We start from the raw sequence: 21,566 nt of genomic DNA on the forward strand, positions 1-21,566 counted from the left end.
GGGAGGGTATTCGCGAAACGGTCACTCTACACAGCCGCAACAAAATAAAGGAGAAAAAAGGCAAATTGGGTGGAAAACTGGATTTCGTCGGGCAGAAAATTCTACCATCGAGTTTCTCAAGCAGCTAATAGAGTGCAAGCCATGAAAGTTTCCGGAAAAACAGCGAAAACGAGTATCTAGCAAGGATTTGAGAAGGAAACTTCTTACCCTGTGTGTGTGTGTGCAGTACGTGTGCCTGTGTGCGTGAAGAAGGAGGAGGTGGAGTGGAGACGGAGGAGAGGAGTTTTTCGCAGGGAAATTACGCCAACTTTGTGGGAGTTCAAGCCGCCGTGCGTCGGTGTGTGTGTGTGCAACACAACACCCCCCAAGCCCACGCACACAAAGCCAGCCAACCGCCGTTTGTTTTGTGCTCACATTCGCGTGCCGCCTTTGTTTGGCTCTCCTCTGGCCGTGATTCTCCTTCTCCGTCTTGTTTTTATTCGCATCCGCCGGCTTCGATAACGGTAGTTCCAGTTCCCACCCGGAACCCACCGCCCACCCCCCTTCCGGATCCGGAGCCAGCAACAACGCCGCCGTGGATGCCCATGCTCGCACTCTGGGAGGACTCTCCCAGGACTTTGGCATGGGCGGCGGCCCGGGGGCGGGTCCGCCGGCCCACATGTACGGCGCCGTAGCCCCGCAGGACAGTAAGTCGATCCCAATCGTTAAACCTCTGTGCACCATTCACTCGATATCCCGCCTTTAAAAAAAATATATATGTATGTATATGTAAGATCATTTGTAGATCAGTGTGGTTTAGTTTACGATAGCCAGTCCTAAGATCCTACTTGTAAATTGATAAGACTTACTAAGAAAACTATAGAATACTTAAAGATGTATACAACTTATTTGGATTTTCAATTTGAGGTTTGTCAATAGATCATTGGGCTTTTAAAGGAAACATGAAAAATGTAAATTAATAAATATCGTGAATGGGACACAGTAGATCTAATCACTCCTTAATTCCAACTCTAACTAATAACTCCCCTCACCCACAGTAATTGTCCGGGACATGGTGCAAATGCCGCCGCCGCCCTCGAACGCCCCCACATCGGCGGACGCCTGCCTGAGCATCGTCCACTCGCTCATGTGCCATCGGCAGGGCGGCGAAAGCGAGGGATTCGCCAAGCGGGCCATTGAGTCGCTGGTCAAGAAGCTGAAGGAGAAGCGCGACGAACTGGACTCCCTGATAACGGCTATCACCACAAACGGAGCCCATCCCAGCAAGTGTGTGACCATCCAGCGCACCCTCGACGGTCGACTGCAGGTGAGAGGGACTCCCCATTTGGCCATTGGATGTTCGGGTGACTCAGGTTGCCGATAGTAGGTACTGGTCTTATCGGAGATGAGTGTCCGGGTTGTTTGTCCGCCGAATTTCCGGCTATCCGATAGCGTTTCTGGGTAACTCAAGACGGGACGAAGAATCGAACAATCAGAAAATACACTCTAATGAGCAGAAGAATATGACTGAATTCATTTCACAGACTTATTTTACAGTAGAATAATAGTACAAGTATTAATACAAATGCATTCTGTATTCAATCAACAGGTAGCCGGTCGCAAGGGCTTTCCGCACGTGATCTACGCCCGGATTTGGCGCTGGCCCGACCTGCACAAGAATGAGCTCAAGCATGTCAAGTACTGCGCCTTCGCCTTCGATCTCAAGTGCGACTCGGTGTGCGTGAATCCCTACCACTACGAGCGCGTCGTCTCGCCGGGCATCGATCTGTCCGGCTTGAGCCTGCAGTCCGGCCCCAGTCGCCTGGTGAAGGACGAATACTCAGCGGGTCCGTTGGTGGGCAGCATGGACATCGATGGGAATGACATCGGCACCATACAGCACCATCCCACGCAAATGGTGGGACCCGGCGGCTACGGATATCCACAGGGACCCTCTGAATATGGTAGGACCACAGTTCTTTGCTTAAAGTTGGTAGAAATTGGAGGGAATTGAATTGGAAATGTTGTTGTACTTGCTTTTATTTTCTTGATTTTAAATATTTAATATTTTACTAATTTCTTTCAATTTCTTTTCCTTATTTAATATATTTGTTTACCTTTGTTTCTTTTTTGGCCTTTTGTGTTGACCTTACGTAGTTGGCGATGCCAATTCCATGAGTGCAATGTTTCCCAGCGGGCGCACAATACCAAAAATCGAGCCGCAGGATGGTGTTGCTGGGTCGCGTGGCTCGTGGATGGTGCCACCTCCCCCGCGGCTCGGTCAGCCCCCGCAACAGCAACAGCAGCCGCAGCAGCAACAACAACCCCCGCAGCCCCCTCAGCAGCAGCAGCCTCAATCCCAGGCAGCTGCTCATCCGCTTTGTAAGGATGTTGATTCATTTTAATTTATTTCTTTATTTATTTTATTTATATTTATTTTTATAAAGCTAGCTTAAAGTTAAAACTATAGGCTAACTAAATTAAGAGCTCTAGCAGCTAAGGCCTTCAGCTCATCTGAGGTGTGGGATTAACAGCGTTTTTATATACATTTAAATTTTAAACTTAATTTGGGCTTTTTCAAGAATTTTGTTCTTTTGTTATTGGTTTAAAGCTTAACGAATAGTTTTTACAAATTCGTTTCTTAACTTAATTTTAATTTCGTTTTCCACTTTCCCTCTATTTTCAGCTGTACCTCATGGTATGCCGGGCATGCCTGGTCCCATGAACCCCGGTCCCGTTATGGCGCCCCCACCTCCGCCTCAGGCTCAGAATCCCCAGGGCAATGGGGTCCACCATACCCAGGCCAACTCGCCCACAGATCCCGCCTCCGCATTAGCCATGCAACAGCAGCAGCAACAACAACAGCAGCAGCAGCAACAACAGCAGCAACAGCAGGCAGGTGGTGTGCCCAATGGGGCGGTCAATGCCAGCGGTGGAGCAGCCCCTGGAGGACAGTACTATGGACAGCCACCTCCAGGGAGTCAGATGCAAGGTGCCGGCGGCGGTGGCTCCTCTGTTCCTCCGCCCGTCCACGCCCAGCAAAATGGCTATGTGTCGCAGCCGGGATCCGCAGGTACAGCTCCCGTTGGAGGAGGCGGTGTCTTTGGTACAGCTCAGCCCACCGCGCAGCAGGCACAGCAACCACCGACCGGAGTGCAAGCCAATGCTGGATCAGCTGGGGCCCAAGCCGGCGGAGGAGGCGGTGCGGCAGGCACCTGGACAGGACCGAACACTCTCACCTACACACAGTCCATGCAACCACCCGATCCGCGCTCCTTACCTGGCGGATTCTGTAAGTCTAGCTCACTTAACCGATGGTGCAATTTTTAACTGTTTATCTTTCTTTATCAGGGAACTCAACGCTGCCGGGTGACCTCGGATCCCCTCAACAGACGCCCCCGCAGCAGCAACAACAGCAGCAGCACCCTCGCCTCCTCTCGCGTCAGCCGCCGCCGGAGTACTGGTGTTCCATTGCCTACTTTGAGCTGGACACGCAGGTGGGCGAGACCTTCAAGGTGCCGTCGGCGAAACCTAACGTCATTATCGACGGCTATGTGGATCCCTCGGGAGGCAATCGTTTCTGCCTGGGCGCCTTGAGCAATGTTCATCGCACAGAGCAATCGGAACGTGCCAGGTGAGTAGATCTTAGTAGGTGTAACTCAATCAGCAGGGAATAACTCAAGGTTTTCTTGCAGGCTGCACATCGGCAAAGGCGTGCAGTTGGATCTGCGTGGCGAGGGCGACGTCTGGCTGCGCTGCCTCAGTGACAACTCAGTGTTCGTACAAAGTTATTATCTGGATCGCGAGGCGGGACGGACTCCTGGCGATGCAGTGCACAAGATTTACCCGGCTGCGTGCATCAAGGTGGGTGTTGAAAACGAGATACTAATTGATTTTATTAACATGTTTGTTCTCCACAGGTTTTCGACCTGCGCCAGTGCCACCAGCAAATGCACTCGCTGGCCACCAATGCTCAGGCAGCGGCCGCAGCTCAGGCGGCAGCCGTGGCCGGAGTGGCCAATCAGCAGATGGGCGGCGGAGGCAGAAGTGAGTTCTCTGCCGATAAACTTGCTATGGAGCAAACTAACCCCTTAATTTCCCGTTTTTCAGGCATGACAGCAGCAGCTGGCATTGGCGTGGACGATCTGCGCCGGCTGTGCATCCTGCGACTAAGCTTCGTCAAGGGCTGGGGACCCGACTACCCACGTCAGTCCATTAAGGAGACGCCCTGCTGGATCGAGGTGCACTTGCACCGCGCCCTCCAGCTGCTTGACGAGGTGCTCCACGCCATGCCCATCGATGGTGCCTCTGCCTAATCCGTATTTAGTATCGGCCCACATCTACGTTAAGGACTCAGTTGTAGCAGCAGCTATCCGGCAGCTATTGGCGGACTTTCGGTTTTTCATTTGCAATTCTGATAACGATTATGTTTGCCTTGGATTATTTAATAATGATTTTTATAAAAAATTGAAACAATTTAGCAGTCTTAAGTCTTAAGTATGCAGCTGTAAAGCACCAAGCATCTAGTTTTATGTACCATACTTAAAAATACATACACACACGCGACACCGGAGATAATTGACAAGAGGCACGAGTTTGTTGCCCATTTCCTGCCACGAAAATCACGACAAGAAGCATACACAGCATTACAATCATCCATGCCACAGGGCGAAACAAAATAAACATCGATGCACCCATAAATACATAAACTTGATGTAAAATGCAACATAAATAAGGCAAGCGAAACAAGTAGTTGTAACATAAGTGTAATAAACAAACCATAAAATAATGATTCCAAGGGGTTCTTGATTTTCTTGGCTTAAATAACGTGGTTATTATTTTATTTTTTTAAATTATCAATCGTTGAAACACAAGGATTCGATTAGGGGTCTTTATCATCAATACTTTAACCCCCTTTTAATATTATAATTTGCTCATTTGGCGCTGAATCCTATACGATTTAATTAAATCTAAATCAGAAATACTGGAGAAGACCATTATTTATAGTAAATTGTAAAAATAATTTATTGTCAATCTCAGAGTTTAACAAAACTGGGAATTGTTCCTCTAATAGCTTTCGATACGTAGTTCCACCTGTTTGTCCAGCCAGCTGATCCAATCTGGAGTGATGGAGCGTTCCAGGGTGACCTCGTGAAAGACCTCCACTCGAGCAGTCTCCACAAACTTAAAACTCTCGAATAAATGCAGGGAAGTAGTGTTATCCATGTCGATCTTGACCTCGAATTTATCCAGTTTCAGCTTTGACTCGGACTGGGCGTACTTGAGCATGAGGAGCATGGCTTCGCGGCCGAATCCCTTGCCCCTCGCATTGGGTTCCGCAATCATGATCTCCGCCTCGGCCACCTGGTGGTCGCTATCCGGATCTTGGTGGAGGAAAAGGTTGGTGTCTCCCACCATGGCAGCTATTTCGTCCTGATCACGGGAGTAGAGCTCCGCATCCAGGATGATGAAGGTCAGCTTATCGTCGTCCTCCCGCCAGCTCCTCTGCATCGCGTACTCTTCGTCCAATGTGAGTTCCTCGGAGGCGGTCAACTGCCGGAGTTCCTCGTTGCTCATCCACTCGTGGTATTTCAGGACGTGGCGGGCCTCATAGGGAACCAGGATGATCCTGCGGCCCAGTATTTTCGTCTTTTCGTTTAGGTGCATTTTGTTACTAGAAATTTATAAAGGTAATTGTTGTATATGCGGTTTGTTTACACCAATCAGCTGTTGACGTTATCTTATCGCGCCCATTTAAGACAGGGATTTTTTAAACTCTTTGTCAGAGCTCTAACCCCGTTTAGTGGAGTTTTAGTTTGATATTAATCTATACTAAGAGGAATTTATGCATCTTTTTTGACCAATAGATGATATTATATTGTTTTACTTTAGGAGGAATCCCCCATTTGCATTTCAAACAGCTGATGGCGTTAAACCAGTCTGGCAACGTTGCCGATAACATGCAAACAGAAAAGAGCGTATAAATACTTGTTTAAATAAAATCAATTTAATTAAACTGAATTTGATGCGATGTCACTTCGTAATTGCCGCACCTGCGGCAAGTTCATCTTTTCTGCGACGCCCAAGAATCTCTTCCAGGAGCCCGATTCGGTAACGCTGCACCAGATCGAGGCTTTGACTGGGTTGTTTGTGAGTGTTGTTTTCTATTTTCGAGATATGAAATGTAGCTTTTACTTAAAACCCAATTATCCACAGTTACTAGAGGGATCGGGGGAGGCGCTTCCCGTCCTTATCTGCGCACTCTGCGAGAAGGAGCTGCAGGAAGCCATATCCTTCCGGGAGCGTGTGATCCTCACTCAGAAAACGCTGCAAAGCAGTGTCAGCAATGAGGCAGTCTTGGATTTGAACGAATCCAATGTTGAAGAGTTTGTTGAAGAGGTCACCGAAGTGGAGGTTATAGACATGCTGCTGGAGGAGCAGCCGCTGCAGAGGGAGGAGCCAGAAGAGGGAGTTGTCCAGGAAAAGGAGCGGCCCCAGGAAAAGAGTACGACGCAGGAGGAGCATCGAAGAATCCCACCCAAAAGCACACCCCCTGTTTGCACCTCTGTGAAGTTTGCGGACAACAGCCAGGACAATAATCGCCACAGACCGCGAACACAGTGGGACAGACTCACCGAAGACGAGGTGGTGGCCCTAAAACGGGAGCGCCGCAGGAGGGAGTGCATCTGCGAGCAGTGCGGTCGACACTTCTCCTGCCCCAGCAACTTCAAACTGCACCTGCTGCGCCACACCGGGGAGAAGAGATTTGCCTGCGACAAGTGTCCCCAGAGGTTCTACACCGCCACACTGCTGCGGCGCCATCAGGAGGTGCACTCGGGCACTGCCCCATATCAGTGCCGCTACTGCGAGGTGTCCTTCAACAACGCCACCGGACGCGTCCAGCACGAGCGCAGGTATGCCACTAGTTTCAATCATATCCTAATGGACATGTCCGACTGCTTTTGGAAGTATGAAAAATATCTTTACTTATCTAATGTTTCTACTGACAGTCGCCATACACATCTCAAGCCATTCAAGTGCAAAGAATGTGACAAGAGCTTCGCCATGAGCGGCAAACTCCGGATGCATATGCTCAGTCACACCGGAGTGCGGTCGTTCCAGTAAGATCCCAAAGTTATTTTATGAGGATTACTCACCTAACAATATACATTTCAGCTGCGAGTCCTGCAAAGTCTCCTTCGTCCGCCGCTCCCATTTAGTAACCCATTTCCGATCCAAGGGGCACGCCCAAGTTGCGGGCACCCAGGAGGCGGTAGAAAAGACTATGGAACTTGACGTGGAAACTGTGCTAGAAACTGGTACCTAAACAAATTCAGCCTATAGGTGTGGCTCAGTTCATTGGGCGCGATAAGTCAAATCGGAACACGAAACCCTAACTGAAAACTGATGTTTTTCAAATCTGCTCCAGAATGTAATGATTGGATCCGAATCTCAACATATAATAATTGTGTTGGCAGCTTGAGTATGCTCAGCGGTGAATTATGATTATGTTTTATAATAAGTTAAATTAATATTAATGCGGAAATCGAATCTGCAAAAAGTGACTGTGTTGTTAATGTTAATAGATGTATTTTTTCAATAATGGTACATCTAAAAATATTATTTAATTTATTTTCTTCTCAAATCAAATTTTATTCATTTTGGCACCACATTCTTACACCCTATGCAAATTTAGAATATGTTCCAAAACATTTTTAAGTAAACCGCCAAAGTCTTGCAAAGCATCGACGAATCGCTTAGCATCGATAACATTGCAAGCATCGATAGATATCGACCAAAAACATCGAGGCTCGCCTAATGTCTTTTACCATCACTAAACTAAATTAGGGGGCGTCTTTAAATTGCAAAATCCTTGCAAAAGCCGTAAAAATGTGTATAAAGCTGCAATAAGTATAGATCCTAAGACCAATCATACTCCTCCGGAAGATAAAGCCCGGAACAGCTAGTAAACCCAATTTGAAAAAGTGCTTATCTGTTCGGCGTCCGCTTTCGCAATTTGCAAAGCTGCATGTGGTGTTTGTTTCGTTTGTTTGGTTATTTTACATAAATAACTTATCTTCTAAGAACTCCGGTTCGTAATAGAATTGCGCAGCTTTTGCTTTGGGGTTTTGTCCAACAGACCAGGCAGAATCCATCGCGAAAGACGCAGCAAGTAGCAACGTTTTTGAATCGCGAAAGTGCAGTCGACGTAGCAGATTTTCCTCCTCCGGCGGGGCTTCTGGCTTAACCAATGTGGCACTTCCAATGAGAAATCAATTGCAAGGCGTTGGATGCTCTCAGTATTGGTTATTGGCGAGATTGGCCCCGAGGCAGCATCACTAGGTCTAGACAGTTCCGATCAGTCCGAGTTAAACCCCCCGTTCGATTTAGACAAACACATCCAATGGCGGAGAAGCAGACGACCGATGCCCCCGAGGCTGGACAGGATCGCAAGAGACCCCGGCTGGAGGACGAGCAGCAGGAGCTCAAGGTGGCCGGCTTCTCGCTGAGTGCCATCGAGGAGATGCGACAGACCCGCGACAACGAGCTCCAGAACGAACCCATGGACCAGCAGCTCCGGCAGTTCCAAGTTCTCGACGAAGTCGGTTCTGGCAGCGACGAGGATGATGAGTCAGGTGAGTGGGGGATGACCCTAAGATAATTCTACACGGGAAATAATAATCAAGTCCTCCTAGAATTCATGGGGGAATATACGTGTATAATCTAAAACTTACGGTTTTAGGGATAAATTATCAGAATGTTATGATGGATTACATTTTAGAATAGAATTTTTTATTCCCATATCTACAATAAAAATAATTTCATATCGTAAAAGATACACATAGATACATATATTTATGATATGGAAAAACAAATTAGGGTTAGGTGACACATTACAGATTTCACCATGGTCCGATTTCCTATAGCCAGATGTCCTAGATCACACGGTACTACATACAAAATTGGGTTTACAGTAATCCAATTTTGTTTTCCAGTGCACGCATAGTTCTTATCTCGAAATCTTGAAGTCCTATCATTGTTCAAACACATGAGGCTGATAAAAGAGGGCAGCCGGTAGGTAAAACCATGATACACCAGCTTCAGTTTTTCCTTAGATTCTTGTAAGGCAGGTGGTGGCTGATTTTGTGGGCATCTCCATGCGCATGATACCAATTATCCGACTGGCTTGCCCAGCTAAATCAGGTATAGCTAGTAGAAAAGGTCCCATTTAGTCAAAATTAAGCAAAACTTGATTCTCCAACCTCAAAACCTAAAAGGCATATCGTTTCCAAAGTAAAGAAAGTCATGGTAAAACTAGTACTCTAAATCATCCGTAAAATTGTCTGTGACGAGGGGCGATCAACTCCACGGCGGGCTTCGCATTTCCCAGATAAACAGACAGCTTATCTAAACAGGGGTTGTATCTCCTTACATGGCAACCAGACGACGCCAGCGAGCAGCAGGGTGGAAGGTATGGAGAAGGAGGCGACGAGGAGGATGAGGCAGTGGATGGCGAGGGCGATGAATACGATTCCTCAGAATTTGATGACGAGGAGATCGAAAATCTGCTGGACGAGAAGCTGCCCGACGAGCTGCGCGAGTCCAAGCAGCCCAAGTACGAGCAGCGTTTCAAGACTGTGCTAGAAGGTTAGTGATCTTTACTTAGCCATGGATCCCAGAATAACCAGCTCTTGAATGATCTTCCTCAGAAAAGCGCCTGAACCACTTTGAGGTGCTGCCCGAGGGCTGGGTGCAGGTGACCCACAACAGTGGTATGCCCCTCTTCCTGCACCGCAAAACACGCGTGTGTTGTGCCTCGAGGCCTTATTTTCTGGGCACGGGAAGTGCCCGCAAGCATGCCGTGCCTTTGGGAGCAATTCCCTGCCTTAACTACAGGCGGGCTTTGGAGGAGGAGTCAGAGGCGGAGCAGCAGAAAACGGACGGGTCTCCTTCAGCGGCAGTTTGTCCCATAACAGGACCTGTAGCTTCACTCACAGAACCGATGGATGTGGAGGGGAAAGAGAACAATGAAGCCAGCTCTGATACCAAGTCTCAACAAGAGGGCTTAACTGCCTTAATGCCAGCTGCCAAAATCGTCACGGTTAACGAGAATACCCAGAAGGAATCCATAACACCGGATCAACTTAACTCCTACTGCCAAAAGCTCTTCAAGTTCAAAGTAATTCGTGTGTTGCGTTTCCGGAGCTGGAATGCCCGCCGGAAGTTCACCAAGAACCGCAAGCACATCAAGAACATACAGAGGCCCACTCTGCCCGATGGCACTAAGCTCATTAAATTCCCCATTTTGGCGGCAGCTGGTGAGGGGTCAACAAATACGCGCGGTCGGAAGGAGTGGATCATGAATCCCAATGGCAAGAGCTTTGTCTGCATCCTGCACGAGTATGTGCAGCATGCGCTGAAGACGCAGCCCACTTATGAGTTCAAGGAGCTGCAAAATGCAGCCACGCCCTACTCGGCCACCGTGTCTGTGAATAATCTCAAGTATGGAACGGGCTATGGGACCAGTAAAAAGCAGGCCAAGTCTGATGCGGCGCGGGAGACGCTGGAAATACTCATTCCCGATGTCAAGGACAAGATAACAGGCAACAACAAGGACCAAAAGAGCGGCACCGCGAAGAAGGCACAGAGCGATCTGTCTGTAAGCAAGATAACTACTTTAATTGATTTGTGAATAGTTTATATTGTCGTTTATTATATTTGTTTTGCTATTTATACCGTAATTAATCTATCTAAATGAAACTGTTTTAAGAGTATTTCAAGGTTTTAGTTTTAATTGTGCTATGCTAATTTCTTGTAGGTTTTTGATGACATTCGTATTGAAGATCCGCGAGTCACCGAATTCTGTAATAAGACAACGGAGCCCTCTCCCAACGCCATTCTCCTCACTTGCTTGCAGCGCAACTACGGCAGTGATGTGCAGATCAACCAGGAGATCAACCGAACGGCGAACAACAAGAATGAGTTCACCATGACCGTGGGCAAACACACGGCCAAAGTGGTTTGTAAAAACAAGCGGGAGGGCAAACAATTAGCTTCACAAGCTATTCTTCAGGTAAGCAATGATCAGCTCATTTATAAATATTGTTATAACTTGTTTATCCTATTGGCAGATCCTGCATCCACACATCCAGACCTGGGGTTCTCTACTACGCCTGTATGGCAACAACTCCATAAAGACCTTCAAGGAGAAGAAGCTGGAGGAGCAGGAGATCACCGTGCTGCAGAGCAAGGCGGCAGTAAATCAGCCCAACTATGCCATTTTGGACAAACTCAAGACCGAGATGCTCAAGCTGTGCGCCAAGCAGGAAAGTGTCCTCACCATGGGCACTTTTGTCCCGCCCAGCGATGTGGATCTGCCCACTTCCTCCGGGTCCAATCTGAACAACGTCGAACTCTGATTGGGGGACATACAATCTCTCTTACCAACTCCAATTCTCTAGTAGTGCATGACAACCTCCCAGTCTCTCAGTTACCCAGTTCCATATTCGAAATGCTTATGACAACAACGACGCGTTCTCTAGAGGCACACGAACTGATTCCAAATCGGCCTTAATCATTAAAGCAATAGTAGCGAGCCAATCCAAGCTGGCTAATAATGAACAATTACTCATCAAGTGGCTTTAACAAGTGGCCAAAAGTGAAGAACAATTGCTAATCAAGTGGCTTTACGTTAAGGTAAATCCATTATTAAATTTGCCAAATATTAGTAGTTCATGTTTGCAATAGTTAAGACGAGGGGGTTACGATTTCATATTATACAGATATAAGCTTGAATAAAAGATATTTTAAAAATAAAAATATATTTGATTACAGTAATGGTTGCTGACAAGATGCATCATCAACTAACGTAGAAGTTTAAGGTCAACTTATTAAATGCAATAAGCACGTGCTTAAAACGTATTCCTTTATCATTAGCCAACCTGTTAAATGTCTTTATATACACATTTTTATTTGCTCTCCAGAATTATAAATTTGTTTTTAAATCAGAACATCATACAAAAATGGTGTAATTTATTCAGTTTTGGCAGACAGCCTGGCAACTATATGTCCATGTTGTAAAAATATTTGTTTACCTAATCTTCCCGTAAATCTTCTCGTATCATTTTCATATTTTAAAAAGCCCAAATACCATTGACCTTTAACCAATGTGGTAGACTTTTTAAAAGTCGTATAAAATTAAAAAAATGGAATATTTACATGGCCATTAGGGGGTGTTGGGGTGATACTGGGTGTGGGGGTCGTCAGGTGAGTGGATGTAAATATTTAAAAGGCAGAACAGAGTGTAGGTTCGTAGGTGTGTGTGCGTGCAATTATTTAAAAGACGATGCAGTCATAAATTATGCTACATTTTCATTTCATTCTAACGTTTCCTTTTTTATAGCATTCCAACGAGCGTGGCACACAGACATATTTATAAAGGAGACGGCGGAGAGAGTCGAGAAAGTGCGGAGAGAAAGCGAGGAGAGAGCGGCGCAGGCGCAGACTCCCGGATTTTGCGCAGCAGCCCTGCTACGAGATGAATTGTGGCGAATTTTGACTTGCCAATTCGCAGCCCGTATCTGTATCTTCAGTACGGATTCTTCGCGTGGCGAGAAAAGCACTTCCCGGCGCTGCTGTCTTCAGGACTTTCGTCGGCGATTTATAATTAAATCACAGTAACTCGGGACAGACCGAAAAAAACGGAGAGCAAAAAACAGAAAGCTTAAAAGAGAATTCGGGGGGTTAAGCCTCAAAACCCCAACTGCAGTGGAGAGCAAAATCATTTTTATTGACATTCATCTTAGTTGCTGTCGCCCGTCGCCTGTCAATGTCCCTTTATCCCTCGGTACACCCCAAAAACCCCACTTTATAGCCCCCTAAGTCCCCCGATTCCCGGTGCTCGTGTGTCGCGTGTTGCAAGTGCGTGGGTCTCCCATCAAATCACTGGATATATCAAGCGGTACGACACGCGCGCCGTTTTTGATTTTTCGCTTAGCGGCACAGAAATTGGGTCTCGCAAAAAAGTGCGGAGAATCGCTTGAAAGGAAGGGAATATTCGGAAAATAAACGGAAAATCGGGTACACACACAAACACGCACTTGTACATTGTGTTTAATGCATTTGGCCCGTCTGGCCTAAGCAATTCGGAGATATGTAAATTATGCCAAATTCTATTGGAATTTTTGTCAACGCCAGTGAATTGGTAAACAGCAGCCGCCGGAGCAAGAGGAAGAGCGGGTCGCAGGACGCGGGACGCAGGACGCAGGACTAAACCAACAGTAACAGCAACAAGGACAGGAGCAACAGCAGCAGAAGCACCAGAAGCAGCAACAAAACTGGAGGTAAGCGGTAGCGCAAGGCGCCAAGTGTCAGCGGAGAAGCTGGAAAATTCAATAATCCGCCGCAGGGCGCCCAATTGTCCCCCATACACACGGTTCCCCTCTATGCGCCCGTACCCCGAAAAACCCACTCCACATTTCTCATCTGAGCGCATACCGAATGAATATATGCACAGGCAGAAAAAATTTAAGTTGAGGGTGCTACTGAAATCACAGGCGTTTTCAAAAGTAAGCAATGATATGTTTAGCATCCAAAAGTTTAAGATTGATTCCGAAAGATTACGTCCTGTGTTCCTCTTTAACTTTTTATAACTAAGTTTAAAACCCCAGAGGTCTTTGTGACACCCTCCCATACTTAAAAATAGATTGTCACTGCTATGATGTGAAACTATGATGAAAACTTAGTTGTTAATACTATTATTTCCCACATAAGCATCATAAGACCAATTATCCAAAATAAACAAATTGTAGGACTACAAAATAAAACCTCTAGGTTTATACAGATTTTGGCATTTAATATTATCAGCTGTCATACTAAACACATGTATAATAGGTAATATTTAGTAGTAAACTTTGGCCAAATACATGTTGGGTAGCATTCTCTTAGTACTGATACATTTTTCTCCTTGTGCAGTTACATGTTACATATAGTATATTCGCTCGGCTTTGTCGTAGTCTGTTGCGTCCAAAAGTAGGTTGACTTCGGTCTGGCTGGGTTTTTGGGATTGGGTCTGCTCTGTTTTGCGTTTAGCAATGGCTTTTGTTGCTCTGCGTTGTTGCCGATTGCCGCTCGATATTCATTTAGTTTCAGTTTCTCTTGATGTTTGGTTTCGTTTTCACTTCGAGCTAATTTTGGGGAAATAAAGAAAATAACAGGGCGAAATGTGGACACACTGTATTTGTTTACTTCGAGGACCGCCACTTCCTGGGGGAACAAGGGTCCTTTGAAGTTGTGATAAGCAAATCCAGGTAATGCAATCGTCCCAGGACCCCGGGCTTCCATTTAAGGGATTCCTTTTTTTGCCGAAACAAAGATATATCCAGAGAACTCCCAAATTATGGACCCATCCTAATACATTTTCTTCTTCCTTCTGGCCTCCGCCAAGTTGACCTATTCCACTTTCATTCATCAATATTTAAAAAAATGTATTTTCTCTTCAATTCCGGTTGACGACATTCGCTTCCATTAGATAGCAGAAGCTTGGGCCGAGAAACCTTTATTTCTCCCTCATTTACACTTGGTTAATGTCTTCAAAATCGATTATATAGTCCCTCGCTTTATGGGTTTCTAATCTTTATTGCTGGGTTTTTGGGTTCCCGAAGTGACATGGCCTTTAACAGCATTTCGGCTTCAAAGCGCTGATAAGTGTGCTATAAAAGTGGAAACACTTGAATAATTCATGAAACTTCCTTTTTTGTACAAGTTTGATTTGTTAAAAATATTTGTCAGTGATATACAAGTGGTAATCCCAAAAATCAGTGCAGACATTTTCCACATTTAAAGGCCACATGGGAACAAAAATGAAGCATACAGTCACATTTTATTTGAGAGATTATCTGTAAAGTTTTTTTCATTTAATTGGCTTTCTAATTGGAGAAAACCCAAGGTGCTCTTAAACTTTTAAAAAAACAATAAACTCTAGCCTCTCTGTTTATGTGCGCCTGATGTTCTTTTTCATTCGGTAAACATTTTTCCATAACCAAACACATCTCCAATGTTTTTTGTGTACCATTTAAAAATGCAAAAACGTATTCAACGTGGTAGAAAAAGTTGCAAAGAAAGCAGCGCACCTAAGCTTTGTTTTTAATAATGCTCACATTCCACGAAAGTTTGTTTTAATTAATATTCCAAAATGCTAAACAGACGAAACCAGACAAACAAGCCAACGAAAATATTTATATAAACCTGAAAGTTAGTTACCAGACTGAAGCCAAAGACCTGAAGGACGGGAAACTTGGCAGTGAGTTTTCCCCTTTTCCCCCGGCATCTCGGCATTTTTTGTCTGCGGGTTCCAATGGCAACGATCCGGGGGAGATGGCACCGCAAGGTGTCCTTTGATGTCTGATAAGCAAATCCGGGCAATGTGACACCTTCGGCTCAATGGATGACCGACCCGTCACCCATTTTCCAATCCCCATTTCCCAATTTCCAAAACCCAAACATTTGAACAACCAACCAACCAACCACCAAGAAATCGGAAAAGCGAGGGGCGGTGCGAGTACTTAATAATGCAAATACCCACAAAAACTTTTTGAGAGACAGGAGCTGGGAAAAAATTCCAAAAGGGGCTTATCAAATTCTTAAAATGGCTTTGCCCAGAAATAGAAAAGTAAGCCAGAAAAATCGCGTTCACTCAGTGCCTCTCGATTGTCGGCCAATTTGGTGTGGTAACAAATTATCACTGCCCGAGAAAATCAATAAACATTAATCTTGTGGCGATTTTGTCTATATCCCGTACATTATTTGCATAGTTAATGGCCGGGACCACGGGTGCCTTTGGCCATTTAACTGAGAACCGATGGATTTAAGTTCGAGTGGTTGGCCAATTGTTAAAATTATTGCCCGCCGGACGACGAGCTGATTATGTCCGCTTGTAGTTATGATTGGGGAATCGATTTCGGCTGGAGACCGTAAGCTCCAGCTGTTTACTTAACTGGAAACTCGGACGGATTCGTTTGCATTTGCATTTGTATAATTAAAACTGATGTAGAACTCTCCGAAGCCCCGAGGCGAATTTCTGATTGTTCGAGTGTTTGGCTTCCTGGGAAACCCAAGGTGTTTCTGTGTGGCAGGGAAGACTCCAATTAACATCCTCGAGCAGACCTCAAGGACTCTGCTGCGACGTAGATTGAATCTTGTGTGTTCAACATGGCGTATACATAATGTATAAATGAGTTTTCTTGGAGGCAGCGTGACATGTGAGTTGGCCATTAAAAGGGAAATCAAATGATTCTGTTAATAGACCCGGGGGATTTCTTTTTGATTGGTCTTTGGACGTAGGACCCCTGCCCCTATCTTTTCATTTCCATATTGATTTAGGGGTTAACTCCGCCCGCAAAAAGCAATCTCGTCGAAGGGAACTTTATCCCATGAAATTAAAATTTAATTTCAATTAACTTATCACATCGTTGCCAGCATCCGACACCCGAAACCCGACACCAATCAGGATTCCACGCCTCCGCCGCATCAACACATTGAGCGCTCGGCTAATCTACCACAAAATAGCTCGGGGTGGGGGACCCCCATCCCCCATCCCCCATCCCCCATCCCCCATCCCCCATCCCCCACCGCCCCTTTCTTGCCTTTCCCAGTCACCTTGCCAACTTACCAACTTGCCACCTTGAAAATTTCATAATTAAACGTTGCCCAACGCCGGCTTAGACCAGACCAGGACCAAAACCGAACCGGGGGCATAGCCCTGGGTGACATCTTCGAGAATTCTAATTAAATCATCCCCTAGAACTTTTGAGGACTTTCTGTGTTGATTCATGTTCCATGTGGCAGCTGCCCCAAGTTTTCCCGGGAATCCACAAAAAAAGAATAGATGAGCAAAATCCGAAAAATGAAATGGAAAACTTTGCTTGCCAGGGTGGCCCAGGAATTTCACTTGATTTCTATTTGTTGTTCTCCTGGCGCTGCTTTCCCTTCGCTTCTTAGCCATTTACCGGTTCGTGTTATATGCCGACTAATTTGTGGTGTTTGCCTTTGGCCTCTTCTGACTCTCCTGCTGCTCCAGTGGTTCCGTTTCGGTTCTGGCCGGGATCCCCCTCCCAAAAATATGCAAAGTGGTCTGGGTGGCAGGTTGAGACGGGTGCGTCTATCAGTATCTCATGGCCGTACAGAGAAAATATACTTTATACCATTATAACCTCTTTAAACACACCCCTTGTATGTGATACCTTTATAAGTCCCATTCTTGTTTCTATTAGTATTTTCAAAAACATTATTAATTAAATATTTATATTTATTTCTAGTGCATCAACTTTTTAATGTAATTATTTTATTGAACTTACCATTTTTTTCCAATGTACCTACCCCGACAAACCCACTCACACGCTTGTGCATGTGTACAAGATTCATAGACTCATAAATCTTTGAGTATTGAAAAACCATTTTTGCCTATAAGAACTCATGCCGAAAAGTTTATCCGGCGCACACGCTTTCCGGCTGAAGGGTGTACGGATCGGGGGCGCTGCTTCGGACTGGATTGGATGGAATGGGATGGGATGGGATGGTATGGTATGGGGTTTCCGACTGGGGGAACGGGAAACATTCGCAAACTTGGCTTGAGGTGAAAGCAAACAACGTGACGCCGGACAACGAACACCACTGACGGTGTACAACACTGAATGGCAATTTAGCCAGGACTTCAAATGGTTGCAGGGGTTCCGCTGGGTGCTCCGGTGGGTGGTGTGCGCGGCAGGTTCACCCATGTGGGTGGTTCTCTAGTTTAAGCATTCCCAGCGTCGATGCTTTCGGCCGTTTTGCGAAAATCCACCAAAATAATATTGTTATGTACATTTGTTGTGGGCCTTGGTTTTTGGTCAATGGTCAGGGCTTTAAGTCACAATACCCCCATACCAACCCCCACCATACACAGCCACCATATGCTCCAAGCTGGCTCACACACACATAAACATATCCAACGAAGCGTTCGAATCGAGAGAGGGATATTCATGAAATGGAATAACTAATGACTTTATGCTAGGAGCGTGTTTTGTTAATTGCATTTGACGGCAGAGCGAGAGGGAGATGTGGTAAGCAAGAGAGGGAGGAAGATGGCTCTATTTACACTTCAGAAAAAGTATTCAATAACACCCAGTCTTATTCAGTCCTAAATCTGTTCATTTCCCAGTTTACTGTTCTTTATATTTTCGTATTAGAAATTCATTAACTTAGTTAAATACTTTTAATTTGGAAATTACTTATGTAAATTGTTCATATTGTTTTAGTCCCTTACAGATCCCAAAAATTTAAGGAAAAATATTCATTGACGTTCTTAATGTTTAGACTTAAGACAAGTTCGAAACTTTTTCAAGGCCATCGTCTGGTTTTTCTGGTCAATAAACCCCATTTTTTGGTCGAGTGCATGGGCTCGCAAAAACTTGCCTCTCCGACTGGGGAGGCATTAACTGCGGATGGGAAAAAATTGTGGCACACACTCGGTTTCCTGTTGTGGCAACGAAACTTAACGAAATTAGAGGAAGCCAACCAGTGGCAACAAGAGGAGGAACAACAACAGTTGACAGAGACCGCGGCTAATGAAACCGCAGTTGAAGTGGCTAAAAGGGGCTAAAAAGGGGGGCCAAAGGGGGAGAAAGGCGGCAGCGGGGGAGGGGATGCCACTGGAAATGGGAATGCGAATGCGAATGAGTGGAAATGGCTACTCAAGTTACCCACAGTTACAGTTTTGTATCTCATCCTCGGTCGGTCTGCAAAATAAACCCACAACCACCCCCAGGAAATGATGGCGACAATTTGCCAATGGCTACGATAAGTTTTCCCAGCCGTTTTCGGGGCGTATAGGACTATATCGTATGTGCTTTGTAGTCTGAGGGTCCCGCTAAAAGGGTTACGCGCAAGTCCTATTTTCAGGACGCCAAATTATCCCAATTGGTTAAGGGCTTCCCAGGGAAATGAGAAACCGGGCAAAAAACCATTAAGCTGGGTTGGCTCATCTTCAGATGGATCGATGCCCGAATGACTGCGAATCGGTTAATTGATTAATCTAATTCTAACATTCTCACACACACAAATCAATCATTGCCGAAGGTTTTCTAATTAACCGAAATGTCGGCGAGTTTCATTGGGATTCAATGTCAAAGCAGTCGCAATTTCATTGTTTTGTCTACGCAGTCTAGACAAATGCAGTAATGCGTAGAATGAGATTGTCATAGTTTTTATGAGTCTACGGGAATTAACCTTGGCCATTTGCTATGACCATGAAGATGTAGTAAAAAGTTTTATAAATTAAGATATCTTAATTAAGTAGAGTTATGTCTCTAATATATTTTTAGACAATCTCAGCTCTACTTCCCTGCTAAGTAAAATCGGATTGCCTTGTTCTCTGCTCGATTTATCTGCATTTTCCGGTGATTATCAGTCAAACAGTTGTGCGCCAATTAGAGAACGTCGTTCAACTCGGCTTTCAACTCTAGCATGTCCTTTCCTAACCGTTCAATGGCTCGATTCTCCACTCCTTTCCATCATCAGCCAGCCTCTAATGTGCACTTGAAATTAATTGGCCAGCTGTTCGCCTTTGCGGCGGTTATTCACTGGCCAACTCGACTTTTCCATTCGGCCACCTCAATTATGAGAAAATAAATACTTAACTGCATTTTAATTAGTCCGGAAAAAACAGTACATATATCGGCTTCTCTGTATATAAAAGCACACATATTTATTCTTGAAGTGCGCACATATATTTTGAGGCAAAACTCACTTCAAAGTCAAAGCTCAGATTGGTCAATTCGAGTGGTTTTCCGAACGCCGGGGCTTGGTGACCACTTAATTATACGTATACTCGTATGCTGGTCCATCCCTTTTCATCACCGAGCCAATGCACTGGAAAAAAGGTGAAAATAAACTATTTTTTATAAACAACACGGAACCACTCATTGTATTATAAGATTTTGTCTGTCCTAGTTTTAAATAATGTTTTCATATATAAGCCAATCTATTCAGAATAACAAAACTAATTAATATTGTCATTTTAATAGTCTGGTTAACTCTGTATAGCAAACAAAATTTTCTGAGTGCAGACATCGACACGAGGATGCGAGGATACGAGTCCCGACTCCTGACTTCCTCAACGTTCAATTTGCGTACTTAAATTCATTTCACTTTAATTACGAAGGTTTCCCGTTTAATATTTTATGCTCCGCTCGCAGCTCTTCGCTTCTGCCTGCCGATTTCCCTCCGATTTCCCCCTATTTCTCCCCGATTTTCCACATTTTCCGCCCGCCCATTTGGCCACGTTGTCCAGGACCGCTTCATCTGCTTAATGTCAGTTATTTTCATTACGCCCCAGTCGACCAGGACATCGACATCTTCATTGCGCGTTGTCAGGCTGGCTCCTTTTTATTATATTATTTTGCCAGGATGTTCTCGCATTTCAGCCCGTGTTTTTGGTGGGTAAATATTTCGACTATAAACCGTATTAAGGTATTCATAAATTGCCTGCTGCTTAACCCCAGCAAGTATTGGGCATCCAATTTGGTAATTCAGGGCGGAAAATTGAGCAGCCAGCAAAGGGCCTATTGGAAAATTCGTTAACGGATCGGATGACATAAAAATGTCTCGCAGCGGAGTAAGCTGCGATGTTTATGAGCAGCGCAACAAGCCAAGATCCGCAAATTGGGCCCGAATTCGGTAAGGGGATTGCTTAGGGGAGGATTTCGGGGTGGCACACGCATCATTATGGGGCCAAAGTGTCGCGCACGAGATGCTCATCAAATACCAGGCAAACGGTGTAAACTGCCTCATTGAAACCGACAGCCCTGAAATCCCACTCACCACCTGCCCCGGGAAAAACAGGCAAACAGTGATGGGGCAAAACTGTGATTGAGCCCGACTGGAATTAGTTTATAATTGCTGCAGTAGAACTCGCATTTCGCAGTTCGCCCTTGTGGTTAATTGGTACCCTTGTGTGCTCAGCCTCCCATCCAACCACTATTAAGCTCCGGTTTAGTGAGGCTGTTCCCCCAGTCAGTCAGGCGAAAGAATCGAAGTACGGGGAGTTATAATCTCATAAGCTCCTTAGCCTGCGCTTTTCTTACACGCCGGGGATAACTGGAGAAGGTGGAACTGGGGGCCAAGGAAAAAGAGACGCAAACTCTGGTTTCTATATAAGAGGTTTTGGAACAGGAATTAAAACCGAAAAATGTTGTTCAATGGATACTCTTTAAAGTAAACTATGATGTTCGCTTCCTATGATTAATATACAATGTCAATAATCAACAGCTAGTTGTATTGTGTCCGCTCTGTTTAAGAAGACAACTTGTCATATTTGGTATTTACTATTAAATAAACCTCAATATAAGAGTGGCTATAAGCGATTAAAAATCGCTGGTCCTGTAAAAAATATCTGCTTCAGTTCGCATTCCATTAAGTCGGCGGTTCGCAGTGATTGAATCACTGACTGCGACTGTTCACGCATCGCCAACGTGGTGACATTCCCCGCACCATTGGGCGACTATTGGGTGCGTACCCGGGCAAGGACCGGAGTCGTAGATAGGGAAGCAGGC

The 21,566-nt window shown here is 45.4% G+C and overlaps 6 protein-coding genes across 14 annotated transcripts in view; 4 read left to right on the forward strand and 2 right to left on the reverse strand.

Annotated features, from left to right (window-relative positions):
• The window catches only part of RpL6 (ribosomal protein L6), a 127,891-nt gene that overhangs the window by 17,532 nt on the left and 88,793 nt on the right, over positions 1-21,566 (reverse strand). The window lies entirely within an intron of this gene.
• Positions 11-4,771, forward strand: Med (Smad/Smad4 homolog Medea). 2 transcript variants are annotated; one of them, XM_036819355.3, is made up of 9 exons: positions 12-686; positions 1,038-1,306; positions 1,589-1,943; positions 2,137-2,361; positions 2,666-3,271; positions 3,331-3,613; positions 3,675-3,843; positions 3,900-4,026; positions 4,090-4,771. In XM_036819355.3, exons 1-9 carry the CDS (start codon positions 623-625, stop codon positions 4,293-4,295), a joined length of 2,304 nt encoding a protein of 767 aa, XP_036675250.3. In that variant the 5' UTR covers positions 12-622; the 3' UTR covers positions 4,296-4,771. The 2 variants fall into 2 exon arrangements, with proteins under 2 accessions (XP_016931234.3, XP_036675250.3); XM_017075745.4 differs by lacking the exon at positions 2,137-2,361 and having other exon boundaries at positions 11-686.
• On the reverse strand, positions 4,977-5,702 carry Mnat9 (microtubule-associated Nat9). The gene has a single exon (XM_017075725.4). It carries the CDS (start codon positions 5,644-5,646, stop codon positions 5,047-5,049), a length of 600 nt encoding a protein of 199 aa, XP_016931214.3. The 5' UTR covers positions 5,647-5,702; the 3' UTR covers positions 4,977-5,046.
• On the forward strand, positions 5,927-7,587 carry LOC108010783 (transcription factor Ouib). Its single transcript, XM_017075711.4, has 4 exons — positions 5,927-6,129; positions 6,196-6,893; positions 6,990-7,100; positions 7,156-7,587. Exons 1-4 carry the CDS (start codon positions 6,010-6,012, stop codon positions 7,304-7,306), a joined length of 1,080 nt encoding a protein of 359 aa, XP_016931200.3. The 5' UTR covers positions 5,927-6,009; the 3' UTR covers positions 7,307-7,587.
• On the forward strand, positions 7,829-13,751 carry pasha (partner of drosha). Of its 3 annotated transcripts, XR_010654381.2 has the most exons (6): positions 7,829-8,615; positions 9,424-9,627; positions 9,690-10,639; positions 10,799-11,053; positions 11,112-11,676; positions 12,383-13,751. XR_010654381.2 is itself a non-coding variant. In XM_017075820.4 (5 exons), exons 1-5 carry the CDS (start codon positions 8,384-8,386, stop codon positions 11,397-11,399), a joined length of 1,929 nt encoding a protein of 642 aa, XP_016931309.4. In that variant the 5' UTR covers positions 7,829-8,383; the 3' UTR covers positions 11,400-11,799. The 3 variants fall into 3 exon arrangements, 2 of the variants coding, with proteins under 2 accessions (XP_016931309.4, XP_065722430.2); XM_017075820.4 differs by lacking the exon at positions 12,383-13,751 and having other exon boundaries at positions 11,112-11,799; XM_065866358.2 differs by lacking the exons at positions 7,829-8,615; positions 12,383-13,751 and adding an exon at positions 9,123-9,183 and having other exon boundaries at positions 11,112-11,799.
• The window catches only part of kek6 (kekkon 6), a 43,918-nt gene continuing 35,420 nt past the window's right edge, over positions 13,069-21,566 (forward strand). Inside the window, exon 1 of the mRNA XM_036819354.3 lies at positions 13,069-13,322. The gene's annotated coding sequence lies outside the window, so the exon portion shown is untranslated. The remainder of the gene's footprint in view (positions 13,323-21,566) is intronic.

The sequence above is a fragment of the Drosophila suzukii genome, chromosome 3 (assembly GCF_043229965.1).
Source record: "Drosophila suzukii chromosome 3, CBGP_Dsuzu_IsoJpt1.0, whole genome shotgun sequence".
In the NCBI taxonomy this organism is placed as follows: domain Eukaryota; kingdom Metazoa; phylum Arthropoda; class Insecta; order Diptera; family Drosophilidae; genus Drosophila; species Drosophila suzukii.